The sequence below is a fragment of the Camelus ferus genome, chromosome 5 (assembly GCF_009834535.1).
Source record: "Camelus ferus isolate YT-003-E chromosome 5, BCGSAC_Cfer_1.0, whole genome shotgun sequence".
Taxonomy (NCBI): Eukaryota; Metazoa; Chordata; class Mammalia; order Artiodactyla; family Camelidae; genus Camelus; species Camelus ferus.
The window spans coordinates 78,617,574-78,631,054 of NC_045700.1; the positions used below are offsets into that span (position 1 = coordinate 78,617,574).

Consider the following 13,481-nt stretch of genomic DNA (forward strand, 5'->3'; position numbering starts at 1 on the left):
AGTCACAGATTCATCTAGTATTACATTATCCTGCTTTCCCCTTGATTCCATATTCTGCTGTGTGCCTCCCAAATCCCTGCCTGTGTCCAGTTCCTGAGGCTACTGTTCACCTGGGGGTGATGTTCGGGAACCTCTATCTACCACCATCAGAGGCAGAGTGTCCTAACCAAATAACAGGAATAACTTTATACGGGAGATGAAAGCACCAGCTGTCACATCTGGAGGACAACACAACGAACGCTGTGCACAGAAAGCACTCGGCGTGGTACCGGGCACACAGTAAGTGCTCCGTAGATGTCAGCTGCCACTGTTACCTGATCCCTTTTCCCCAGTCACCCAGTCACCGTCCAGTCTGGTCGCTAGTTTCCCTTACATATTTCATTTTATAGGGGAGAGGCTGGACAAACCAGTCAAGTTATGGCCCAAATGGTACACGCATTTGGGTTTATATGAAAGTCTCTTGTGAATTTGGTTAGTCTTAGTAAAATCCCCTATGATGGTTAATTTTATGTGTCAACTTGGCTGGACCGCAGAGCCCAGATACTTGGTCAAACATTATTCTGGATATCTCTAGGAAGTTTGTTTTGTGGATGAGATTAATATTTAAATGCCTACACTCCAAGTAAAGCCCATTACTCCCTACAATGTGGAGTAGATCACTTGAAGGCTTTAATAAAACAAAGATGGACCTCTCCTCTACAAGAAGGAAGTCTGCCTTTGAACTTGAACTGCAGCTATTCCCTAAGTCTCCAACCTGCTGGCCTCACCCATCAGATTCTGGATTCACCAAACTTCCACAATGTTGTGAGCCAATTCCTTAAAAAAAAAGACAGATAGACAGACAGACTGATAGATAAACAGACAGGCTAGAGATAGGATGAGATAAGATAGTTAGAGAAATAGATACAGGCATAGGTACAGAGATGGAGAGATGCAGAGATACAGATACACACTCACCCTGCTGGTTCTGTTTCTCTGACTAATATGCTCCCAAAATTCAAATAGCTCTCTGTGCCCTGAGAAAATCAGGTTCAGAGACCTGAAAGCTGATTTCCAAATCTGCAGTGGAAGTGACACACCCACGGTATCACAAGCCTGTGAGCTTTGCGTGAACAACCCACCAGCCTCCCTCATGTACACGCCCGTCACGTTAGACCTAAGAATAGCTGTGAAACTGGAAGTGGGTCCTCACTTTGATGAAACCAGACATTCTAACTTAATGCCAAGATCAACCAGTTAGCCCTCATATTGAGTTGACAGGCAGGACTCTGGGAAGAACAGAAAAGAATTTTCTCTATTATTGACACAAAATAAACATCAAGACTAAGAAATATTAGACTTTGGTGGGTACAAAGAACCGACAACACTCATTTCCAATCCAGCTTGCTTAATTTAATGTGACACATCATTTTAAATAAAATTAACCAATAAACAGACACATCAGGCAGAATCTGAACTTTCGGTGAAACAAATCCTATACATGAAATAGCACAGGTCACCTGTGAAAAATCAATTGCACATTAGTGTTTCCTGAAGAGGGAAATAGGTTGGAAAGTGTCTTACTTTTTTTTCTATAAAGTTCTAGGCCTATAAGCTGATTTTACCACATGATCATTCCTGCTCACGTTTAAAATAAAGAACAAGGAAAATCATTCTGCCCTAAATGCTCAGAACTTTGTAGCTTTCCTTCTCCACCCCAGAGTGAAGGGCATCGAACCCTGAGTCCAAAGCCCATTTCTGGACACGATCAAGAAGCGAAAACCTCTTTGGGTCTCTCTCTCACTCTCTTTTTAATAAATAGCTCATCTGCATCCAAAGGCTGCCGTGAAAGCCCAGGTAACGCGTGCAGGAGGCACCCTGACTCCACGACAGGCAGGCATCTCTGACGATCTCATTTGCTCTATGGAAAACCAAAGCCAGCTCTGACGTAGGTTACTGGAGGCTTCACTTGGTATTAATCCCTGGTGTTTCGAATTTATAAGCAGTCAACTATAAGTTTAAAAAAAAATACAACTCTCCAGGCAACTTCATGGTTTCCATTTCTTCTCAGGCTCAACTGGTGTATGCAAGTTGTAAAAAAAAAAGAATGGAGAGATACAAGTCCTATCAGTGAATTATCCCACACCTGCTTGCCGATAAACACGTGCGTGGTCTACCTTCCAGAAATGTGCCCCATCACCAGCACAGTAACTCAGGAAGCCCAGAGCTGAAGCGATCTATTACAGCAACAGTGAAGTTCTGGATGTGGGGGGAGGTGGCCAGCTCCCCACCCTTCTCCCACAGGCACTGCATCTTCCTGGAGGCCCCCAACGCATTGTCCATCTTCTCTATGTCACTGACCCCTACGTGTTCCCTGGGTGAATTATCTCCTACCTTTCTGGGGCTCCAGGGGAAGGCGGCCAATGAGGACAAAATCTAAAGAATGGGCAAAGAAACAGGGCGTGGCCATTGCATTTTAGTATTTGGAAAACAGAATGGAGTTCAGGTACAAAAGTCTCCCCCTAGTTTTCTGTCCTCTCCATTTCCCTTCCATGGACAAGCAGCTCAAAGGGAGATTCTACCAGACATCAGCCTCTTCCGGTTGCTGCTGACACACAGTGGGAGGGACTGGCTTACAGTTTCAACTCTTATCTACTCTGCGTGGATGTGAAAACTGATCAACTTGAAGTCATCAGCTCTTTTCCTGATCAGCATGGAGGTTAAGAAAGGTGATCTTAACAACAAGTGTTGGTGAGGATGTGGGTAAATTAGAACTCTTGCACTTTGCTGTTGGGAATGTAAAATCGTACAGCCACTGTGGGAGACAGTATGGTGGTTCCTCAAAAACTTAAACAGAGAATTACCCTACAATCCAGTAATTCCACTTTTGGGCATATACCCAAAAGAATTTAAATCAGGGACCCAAACAAATATTTATTTGTACATCCATGTTCACAGCAGCATAACTCACATTAGCCAAAGGTTGGAAGCAACCCAAGTGCCCGCTGACAGATGAATGAATAAACAAAATGTAGTTTATACATATAATAGAATACTCTTCAGCTTTAAAAAGGAAGGAAATTCTAACACAAGCTACAACATGGATGAACCTTAAGGACATTAGGCTAAGCGCAGTGAGCCAGTCACAAAAAGACAAATATTGTATGATTCCATTAACATGAAGTACATAAAGGACTCTAATTCATAGAGACAGAAAGTAGGAAGGTGGTTTCCAGCGGCTGGCGGGGAAGGGGTAGTAGGGAGTTATTGTTTAATGGAGATGGAGTTTAGTCTGGGGAGATGAGAAGTCCTGAAGATGGATGGTGGTGAAGGCTGCCCAACAATGTGAACGTACTTAATGCCACTGAACTAATAACACTCAAATATAGTTAAAAAGGCAAATATATTTTACCACAATTTTTAAAACAGGAGTTCATATACCCCAGCTTGTCTGGGGCAACCCCCATTTATATCTTTGGCCTGGCATACTTTTTATTAACACCACCCCTTTCCTCTTAGTTAAGACCTTGTGACTTGTGTCCCAAACTGGACAATAAACAGTGTCATCACCCCAGGGTTAAATAACTATTCAGTGTCATCTTAGGACATAGCAGAGGTATGACTCTCATCCCCAGCTAATTCCAAACGCATGCTTTTCACCACCTCACATCCTCCTGAATATCTAATGATTTTCCAGTAATTATTGGTTTTCTGATATTTCCTGTCCCAACTCTGTTGGCTTACACAGAGCTCTGACATGCTACCTACTTAGAAACACTGATTACCTTAATGCTAATATCCAACATGCTTAGATATTTTTTAAAAACTCTGGGGTGGGCAAGGAATAGAAAAGAACATCACAGAGAGACAATGTCTTCTGGTGTAAATCCGATAGATTTTTGTATCCAAAATGGTGCCCGAGGTGTTAAAAATGCTCAAAGCAGCGACAGTACGATGCAGTGCCCAGCACAGGTTGATACTAAACAAACACCAAAGTGGTTTGCTCTGGGATTCAGTTGGTGTGGGGTGAGGAATGGTTGAAAAATCACAGACCAGAGAGTCTACTCAACAGAAAGTCCACATCCATTTGGTAACTTTGACCAAAAAGATTCCATAAGGCTCTTTATAAGCTCAGTAGAGAGATGGGGGCAGGGTTTCTGGTCACACAGGTTTTCAGGTCATACAGACTGAACTGCGATTTCAATTCTCCCACTCGTTTCCTCCAACACCTTGGACAGATGACTGAAAGTCTCTGATCTTACGTGTCAAAATGCCTCCTTCACAGGGTTACTGCGGGGCTTCAGCTTTTGCCTGGAGCAGATGCATTCAGCAATATGCTACTGCTCAGCACCCAGTAAAATCCTCAGTCCAAATATTATTACCAAGAACCCAGAGGATGAGATGGCTTGATTCTTAGGTCCTAAGAAGCGTTTTTATTCTCTCCCTCTCTAACCCAAACAGTCAGTAGCAAAGTAAAATAAAGAATGGTTGCATTCAACAATCTGGATCATCTGGAGCCCAAACAAAAAGGCTTTTGAGAAGCCCAGAATTATCTAGAGAATTGCTTCCATTTTCCACTGTTATTCTGCTCCTTGGTGCTTGGTGTAAAACTTGCAGCCCTATCTCCAACAGCAGCCAGTGTGCACCCACTCGTAGAGGTGTCAGAGGGCCAGACCAGAGCGGGGCTTGTCCAGCGCCTGCAGAGATGGAGCAGCGCTGAGCCGAAACAGAAAATCCTGTCTCCAAGTGCTTCAGTGTGATGTGTCTGGTACATGATCAATTCAACCCTCTCTCCCACTTCCTCACATCCTCTGACCCAACATTTCAGTCAACTTGGTTTTGTCCTTTCTTTTAGCACCAGGGATATGACAGACTAAGTGTATAATTCAGGCACTGCTAACAAACCCCTGGGAACACCTGTTGCTATTTCAAACATGTTATAGGACTGTTTACAATGCTTGGCCACACACCATTGGCAGGGAGTCCTGACATGCAGGAAGGGCAAACAAATCGTAAACAAGGAAGATTTTATGTTTTTGCCTCTATAGTTTCAAAAAATAGTAACATTTAGCCGTTCCCCAAGGTTCAGCAGAGGGCAGTTTTCTAGGGATTGCTGAGCTTCACGAGCATCTGGCATTCACATGGACACTGCGGTGCATAAATGCTGCCCTGCTCAGTGACAGGGAGGCAGGTGCTCGTCATCAGAATGACAGATGTTTCTGAGCATGCAATTTCTTAATAGTTTTAAAAGTAAGCCTAGAATTTCTATCACCAATTATGCCAAATAAACATCACCTATTCTGAACCAAAACAGTACTTAAAAGTGTTTATGAGGATGATTTGATTTTTAGCATCTACTTTTTCTTTTTTTAAGTATTTTTATTTTTATTTTTTAATTTATTTTATTTATTTTTTATTTTTTATTTTAGTTTTTATTTTGGGGGGGGGAGGCAATTAGGTTTATTTTTATTTATTCATTTATTTTTAAGTGGAGGTGCTGGGGATTGAACCCAGGACCTCATGCATGCTAAGCATGTGCTCTACCACTAACCTATACCCTCCTCCCAGCACTTACTTTCTTAATCAAAAATGTAAAAGCCTTTTTTAGCAGAGTGAAAATGTTGAAGCCAGGCACAGACTTCGAAAAGAACTATTACTGAGCCATCAGAAGAGGCACCTAAAAACATAAGTCAGAGAACACTAAACAAAGAGACAAAGGATGGAGAGAAACAAGACGAAACATCCTGTAACTAATAAAACCAAAGCCCTGGAGAGGAGTCTTAACCAGCTATACTCACAGTGGAAATGCATAAACTGGGAAAGGTGTATTATGACCTGGACCACTTCCTGAACTGCGGTCACGACCCCAAATCAAACATAGTTCTCATCTCACATCAATGTCTTTCACATCATTGGTTTCAAAAAGTCACAGAAATAGGCTTTCGATAGATTCTGTTCGTGCGTTTTGAAATCTACATGGAACCATAGACAATACCTATTCCTCTCTCACAATTTCAATCACGGTGCTCATTACATATTATGTCTCTGGAATCACAAAGCCCAGATTCACATCCTGGCTCCATACTTTCAACTGTGTAGCCTTGGACAAGTTGCTTCAAGCAGAGGTAATAATGGCCCCCACCGCATAGCTGTTGTGTAAAGGACTTAATATATGTCAAGTGGCTGAACAATGCCTGGCACTGCTTTCATTATTATTAATATCTTGGATATTATATGATTAGAATTATTTATACAAAGTAAGTAAGTAAGGTGCAATGATATTGCATTAACCATTATTAAGCTCTTTAGAACACAGAGGACATACGAAATACAACTAGGTTAATGAGAATGAACACAAGGATAATGATTTAGTGACATGATTTTGAGGTTGTTCACTATTTCTGAGCTACACTTAATGGATTTTACAAAATCAGAGACAAGAACATTTTTTCCACTACTTGGAGGTCTGAATGCATCAGTTCTGACAGTCTTCAAGCTTTTGAAAACTTGTGTAAATGAAAGTAGGCTGTATCAGAATTAAATGTTACTTTTTTATTTTCTGACACTGCAAGTAAATTTAAGTTCATGGCTCGCCTCATTATTTGCTCTCCTATGTATTTTCTTTTCTGATTTTTTCCCAATCTGTGGCAACAAGGGCAAATTTAGCCTTAACTCTATTTGCAGCCCTTCCTCCACCAGCTCCAGATTCAGCAAGGGATGCAGGCAGTGCGCCCACCATTCTGAAATTATTTTTCATTTTTCAGAGAATTCCAAGTATGGACGTTTCTAGGCCTTTCATATTGTTGCTACTCAAGGAAAAACATAACGTTCAGTTTTCCTTGATGCTTTGCTTGAACTTCCAAATTGTATCATGCACAAATATCTGGGGTGCCTTGTTCCTTGGTAGGTGAAATTTGTTTTTCTTTCAAAACTAAAATCCTTCATTTGACTAAAATTTGTACCATTTTTATCCTACATGAAAAAGAAAATAAGCAATAAGAATAAATAGGGAACTTGTTCAAACTTAAAACACCTCCCACCAGCTTCCCACCTCTACCTTCTCAATCAATGGTGAGTTCATCTTTCAATTATGTTAAACAAAATGACAATAATATTAAATAGTATTAGTCCTTATTGTAAATGTTCCTTATATATCAGGAGCCCACAAACACATTTTGTTTAGCTGACACATTTTTTTAACGTGAGCTATCATTTAAAAATCTGGACATTTTATAATGTAAAGTTGGATTTTTAGCTTCTCTGAAAAATCAAACATTCTGCACTCCCAGATCCACACTGTCAGCATGGTAAACTGGAGCTTAGCAGCTGCTCCCCTTAAACTCAGTCTGAACTTCCAAGGCTCGTCTGTTTTGCACCCTGAAGTGTTTTCCCCAGGTTCCTCCAAGAAGGAAGCACTGTGACAATTCCAGCATTTTAGATACACGCATTCTCTTCGATCCAGCAACTCTGGAAAAATAACGGAGGGTCTTACAAGTATAAATGGATATCCACTGCAGCTTGCTTCTGCGCCAAACAGCAAAAAACCTGAATCGATTTAAGTATCAATAGGGACTGGCTGAATAAATGATGGTAAATCCATGCAAGAGAGTACCAGAGAGACCCCGGAAACAGAAAGGTAAATCTAAGCAAGCAGAAATGGAAATAGGTCCAAAATATAGTATTAGGTGAAAAAAAAAGCAAAGTGCAGAACAGTATGTAATGTATGATCCAATCTGTGGGAGAAATGAATAGATATATTCATATAAGCATATATGTTTTTATATGCATTTCAAATGTTTGGAAGAAAATACAAGAAGCTTTTTCAAACCACATGTATATATCCATTATATATATATATATATACACACACATACATATATACACACACACACACCTTAAAATATATTGCATATTTTATATACACCTTGTGTATGTGTGTCTATATATATTTTTTTCACCTAAAAAAAAAGGAAGCGCCATGAACAGAGATGTTTCAAATCACTTCACATATGACCATCATCACCGCACCCTCATGTTACTGACTTGACGGCCCGTTTTGGTTGCCGACTTCCCCTAGAGTTGAGCCTGACCTCATTTCTCGGGCAAGGGGAAGACGAAGCCTTCTGGAAGGCCCTTCTGTCCAAGAGCAGCACAGAAGCGAGACAACGGGCCGCCTGGGAAGCTGTGCTTACTCACAGTGCTTTTGCAGCTCCTGCTGCCGCCTCTACTGACTTCTCAACAGTAAATACGAACAGGGCAGAGAGGCAGGAGCTCCCCCAGGGAGAGCTGCCAGGCTCAGTCCAAACACCCTTCGAGCCCCTTTCACGTTTTGCGTGAGGCCCTGGGGAGAGAGAACAGTGTACTATATACATCATCTCCCTACTGCTGCTACAGCTCTGGGCAGAGTGGGAAAGCAAAGGAAGAAACGAGAAGGATTAGTTCCATTCTCACCAGCAGAAACCCTAACCAGTCAGCCCAATAGAGCAGGGTGAGGATTAGCTCTTCCCAGGAAAGGGAAAGCAAGTCTGTGCACGCATTCCTGTCCACACGCTCAGGACGGCTGTTCCTGGCATGGGCAGCCATTATAATGTCCTCTACATGCTAGCAGTGGAGGAGGGGATGGCTCTGGGGACAGGGGAAGCCCAGGGCAGTGCAGTGCATGGCCACTAGCAGGATGCTATGCCTCTGAGTTAAGCCCCATGATGGATATCTAGCAGAAGCCGTTCTCATCAGCCCTCCACACCCAAGAAAGGAACCTCACCAGAGCCGCTGCAGGCCTCTCCAGCCCATCCTGCCCCCAGGCCTCAAGAACCAGAGGCAACTGTGACCCCCGCCTCTGTGCCCATCCTGTTACCCTCTAAAGGCATCCAAGTCACACCAGAATAAAAGGACCAAGACACATGGTACTTCTAAAAGTTATCACCTGCTAAAGCATGTTTTTCTGGGAAAAAAATACTTAGCAATTAATTAGGAAAAAATAAAGAAAACTAGGTAAGAAACAGATGACTCCCCCCCATAAACACTCCCTCCACACACACACACAAACACACACACACTGATGTTTTTCTTCTACTTAGGGTTTTAAAATGTCTCTATTCTTCTCAATTACTATAAGATACAAGGTAAAACATGAAGTCTATAGGTATCTATTCAGAACTAATGGATGAACACAGACAGTCAGAAAACCTATGCTGTATTATTCGGAAAATGATACCCCCAGTGTTACACTATGTTGTGTTCTATATGGTACTCTGACACTGCCTTTGAAATAAAGGAAAAAATAAAACATGATCCCTTTTGCTGTTTTCCCTTAACTTATGATGTCATCTCCTTTTCAATATTCTAGTGTTTCCATATCAATAACTTTGATTAAGAGTCCATTAATGTAAACTACGCACTTTGGTTGATAATAATGTGTCCATGTTGGTTCATTGATTGTACCAAACATGCCACACTGATGAGGGATGTTGAGGGTAGGGGAGTGTGTATGTGTGGGTGGGGAGGGCTATGTGCAAACTCTCTGTATTTTCTGCTCAGTTCTGTTGTGAGCCTGAAACTGCTCTAAAAAAATTAAGTCTATTTGAAAAAAAAAGAGTCCATTAAGAGTGATTTCAAGCCTTATCACAAAAATCACCTCAAATATAGCAGATACGTTGTTTGATCAATAAGCATTAAGAAGATATAAACAGAAAAAAACCTAATTCAGAGTCCTCTAACTCAGAATTAGTGGTAATGCAAAGCAGCCCCCTCAACCTGGATCTTTAACGGTGGCTTGCTAAACAACTGGAAGATTAGAGATGCCGAGGTATCTTCACGATCTTAACAGCACTGCCTTGCTGTTTCCGTCCTGCTGTAATTTGTGTCATTAAGTTAATAATCAGAAATCAGTCTTACCTGTTTCTTAAGCAGGTGCAGCAAGACCAGCTATAATCAGCCGCTAGATGCTGCCGGTTGCAATACCTGTCCTTCATCTCAAACATCTCATCCTTCACTCTTCCCTTTACTCCAAGCTGGCTTCTCGGTCATGGCTGTTTTTCACTGGACCTGCTCACCTGTACACAGCAAGATCTCAAAGGGGGCTTACCTCTGAATCTTTGGCCTGCTGATTCCGAACGACTATCAAATTGTACAGGATCCTGTCGTCGTCGGCCTCTGTGTGGGACACATCGTGAGGCATACTCCACAGGTTCTTCTCGTCATCCCTGGCCAGAGTTGCTCCAAACGAAGAATATGGGTTGTTGTCACTACGGTATAAAAAGAGGAGGTATAAGGGTTCTGTCATGTAGGTTACATAGAATACATACATCACATCTATGTAACATCACATGATGTAGTATTTAAGTATCTTCCTAACCATACAATTTAAATTGTCTTTAATAATTAAGCATAACACAACAGAGTAATTTTTAAAAATCACTTTAAAAACAACACAGATACAACCAGACTCCTGGGCAGAAGTAATTTTATTATGTTAAACATGAAATTTAGCACTGAGTAACCCCGCAGCTAAGACAAAAAGAAAAAAAGGAAAAAGGAAATCTAATGGCAAATAGAATGCTCATGCATTTAAAAGAAGAAAACAATTAACATGAAGAGATGAACTTTTTTACTGGCGCTTAATTCAAAGAAATACAGTAAATTTAAAGTGTGATGGTATGTAATACCTATGAACTCCTTACAACAAGAAAATTAAGTAACAAACAATGCATATTCAAATACTTTCAATAAACAATGTGGATGTTGAGCAGGGATTTCAGGAGCCCCACGCTGTACGTCTACCTCATGATTTACCCTTTATGAGGCAGTATCTGGTGCCTGGGCTTATGGAGCTAAGTGGTAGAGCACTGTACCGAGGACACGCCTGTACACAAGCCAGTTAACATCTGTGGGACTGGCCAGGGTCCCACAGGTCAGGTCCTGCTGGGGCCGTCCCCCTCATCCAATAATGTGTATGAAGCACTGACACCAATGGTAACCACAGGGCTCAATAGAATTGTGAGCAACACAGACATGGCCCCTGTCTTTGGACCTCACTACAGTCTAGGGAGGGAAACACATTAATGAATGATCACATGACTATATAATTCAAACTGTAATAAGTGTTATAAAGGGGAAGTTCAGGGAGAGTAGTGGGGGTAGGTATATGGTAGGCATTGTGAAAAAGGGGTGCATGAGCTTTAAGCTGAAAGACAAGAACAGAGTTCCAAACAACAGAAACAGCATGTTCAAAGGCCCTGAGGTGGGAGGAGGCAGGATGTATACATGAGAAGGGGGACACTGGCTAGAGAGTAAAGGAGAAGCTAAAGGGGCAGCTAGGGCCAGATAACAGCTCTGTAGACCATGTTTTCTAACATTCTTTAGAAATGTGGTCTTCATTCCTAAGGTAAGATGTAGAAGGGGTTTTCATCAGGACTGTGATGTGTGAATAGTATTACATCTTTAAAAGTCTTTCTGGCAAGTGTGGAGATGCTACAGGGGGTGAAGAGTGGACTTGGAAGATCCATTAAGATGCAACTGAGGTATGACTGGATAAAGAAGATGTGGTGTGTACACACACACACACACACACACACACACACAATACTACTCAGTCATAAAAAAGAATAAAATAATGCCATTTGCAGCAACATGGATAGATCTGGAGATTGTCATATTAAGTGAAGTAAGCCAGAAAGAGAAAGAATAATTGGAATAATATGTGGAAACTAAAAAAAAAGACACAAATAAACTTATTTACAAAACAGGAACAGACTCACAGACATAGAAAATAAACTTATGGTTACCAAGGGGGAAAGCAGGAGGGAAGGGATAAATTGGGAGTTTGGGATTGGCAGATACAAACTACTATGTACAGAATAGATAAACAAAGACCTACTGTATAGCACAAGGAACTATATTCAATGGCTTGTAATAAACTATAATGAAAAAAAATGTGTGTATATGTATATACACACACACAGAGATATATATGTATGAATAACTGGATCACTATGCTACACCAGAAACTAACACAGCATTGTAAATCAACTATACTTTCAATAAAAAATTGTTTAAATACATTTTTTAAAAAGATGCAATGGAGGTAACTCAGGTGAAGCAGGATGGGTATCAGGATTAGAATGACGGTGCGCAGCTGAAGACAAGTGCACCGTCCAGGAGCAGGTAGAGGCGAGATGTTCTCTGGCTTTCCTCTCGGATGGTGAGTCAGGCCCTTGTTTGAGGCAGAGCGAGGATGCCCCATGGCCATGGGGTGGCAAACACACCTGTAGGGGTGACATGAGGGACTGGCGAATGAGGACAGACAGTGGACACCAGATAAGCAGACAGCACCTGGGAAGGAGGGGTGAGAGTAACTGACAGCGGGGCTGCAGGTAAATGTTAAGATTTAAACAAACATGAAATACTCAGAAGTTGACACTAAGGAGATCTTGCAACAAGAAGCAAAGTGTTGGTCACCAAACTGGGGTTCAGCAGCAGGAGCCCTCCTAGCAAGGAGCAGCTCCAGCGCATGGAGATGGGGTGCCGGTCAGGCTTGGGAGAGCCAGCCAGGGCCCACTTGCGAGAACTGGGGCAAAGAGGTGGTGGGATCTTGGAACCCCAGCTAGCAGGAGGCCAGCTACCTGAACGGATGCTGAAGAATGCTCTTTAAATCCCACTAGTTGCAGTTCAGAAGTGTGGGGTGTGGGACCAGACAGAGTGATCAGAATTATGGCGACGGAGCAACTTACAGGGAAGCAGACACACAGCTCAGCCACACTGTTTTCAGAACCGCCTCGTTTTCCCTGCAGAAGCCGAAGCACAGAGAGACCAACCGCTGGCTCCTCTTAAGAATGATGAGCCAAAGAAAGGAGAGGGCAAATGATGTCTTGGTGCCCATACAGGCTTTAACGAGCATGTCAAACTTATTCATGCATTCATTCACTCACTCATTCATTAAGTTGTTTGTTTATTCAACAACTGTATACTGGGTGCTGGGCTAGATGCTTTGGGGACCCAAAAGTAAATAGGACACTGTCCTTGCCCTTAGTGTGACTGTAATGCAAGGAGATAAGTGAACCTTTTTTTTTTTCAGTGTAAACAATTGTAGGAACAGAGAAGGAGTGACACATTGTGGGTGATGAGAAGGACATCCAAGAAAGGTTTCATGGAGGCAACAACACCTAGCACGACCTGAGGAGCAGACAGTCCTTTCTCCAGGAAGACAGGCAACGGGGAAAGGTGTTCCTGGCAGAGGGAACAGCACCAGCAGCGGAGGGAGGCTAAAGGTGCCTGAGGGTTGGGGAATTCCAAGTGCTCTTGCGGGCTAATCACACCTGCCCTGAGGAAGGTGAAGGAAAGGTGATTCGGGGAGAGACTGAAGATCACGCTGCAGTTCAGGCTCTGTTCTGGGAACGGTGACAAGTTATCAAGGGGATTTTGAGCCTGGTCAGTCTGGGTTTTACAGAAACATCTGTGGATGAAGAAGGAACAGAGAGATGGCTCAGGAGGCTGTCACAATCAAC

The 13,481-nt window shown here is 42.3% G+C and overlaps 1 protein-coding gene across 2 annotated transcripts in view; it reads right to left on the reverse strand.

Moving 5' to 3' along the window:
* MREG (melanoregulin) overlaps positions 1–13,481 on the reverse strand; it is a 54,483-nt gene that overhangs the window by 25,556 nt on the left and 15,446 nt on the right. The window contains exons 2-3 of one of the 2 annotated variants that reach the window (XM_032480183.1): positions 12,038–12,242; positions 10,064–10,223 (exon numbers count right to left, since the gene is read on the reverse strand). In XM_032480183.1, the coding sequence (XP_032336074.1) occupies positions 10,064–10,156 (93 nt within the window). In that variant the 5' untranslated portion in view covers positions 10,157–10,223; positions 12,038–12,242. The remainder of the gene's footprint in view (positions 1–10,063; positions 10,224–12,037; positions 12,243–13,481) is intronic. The other variant, XM_032480184.1, reaches the window with a different exon arrangement.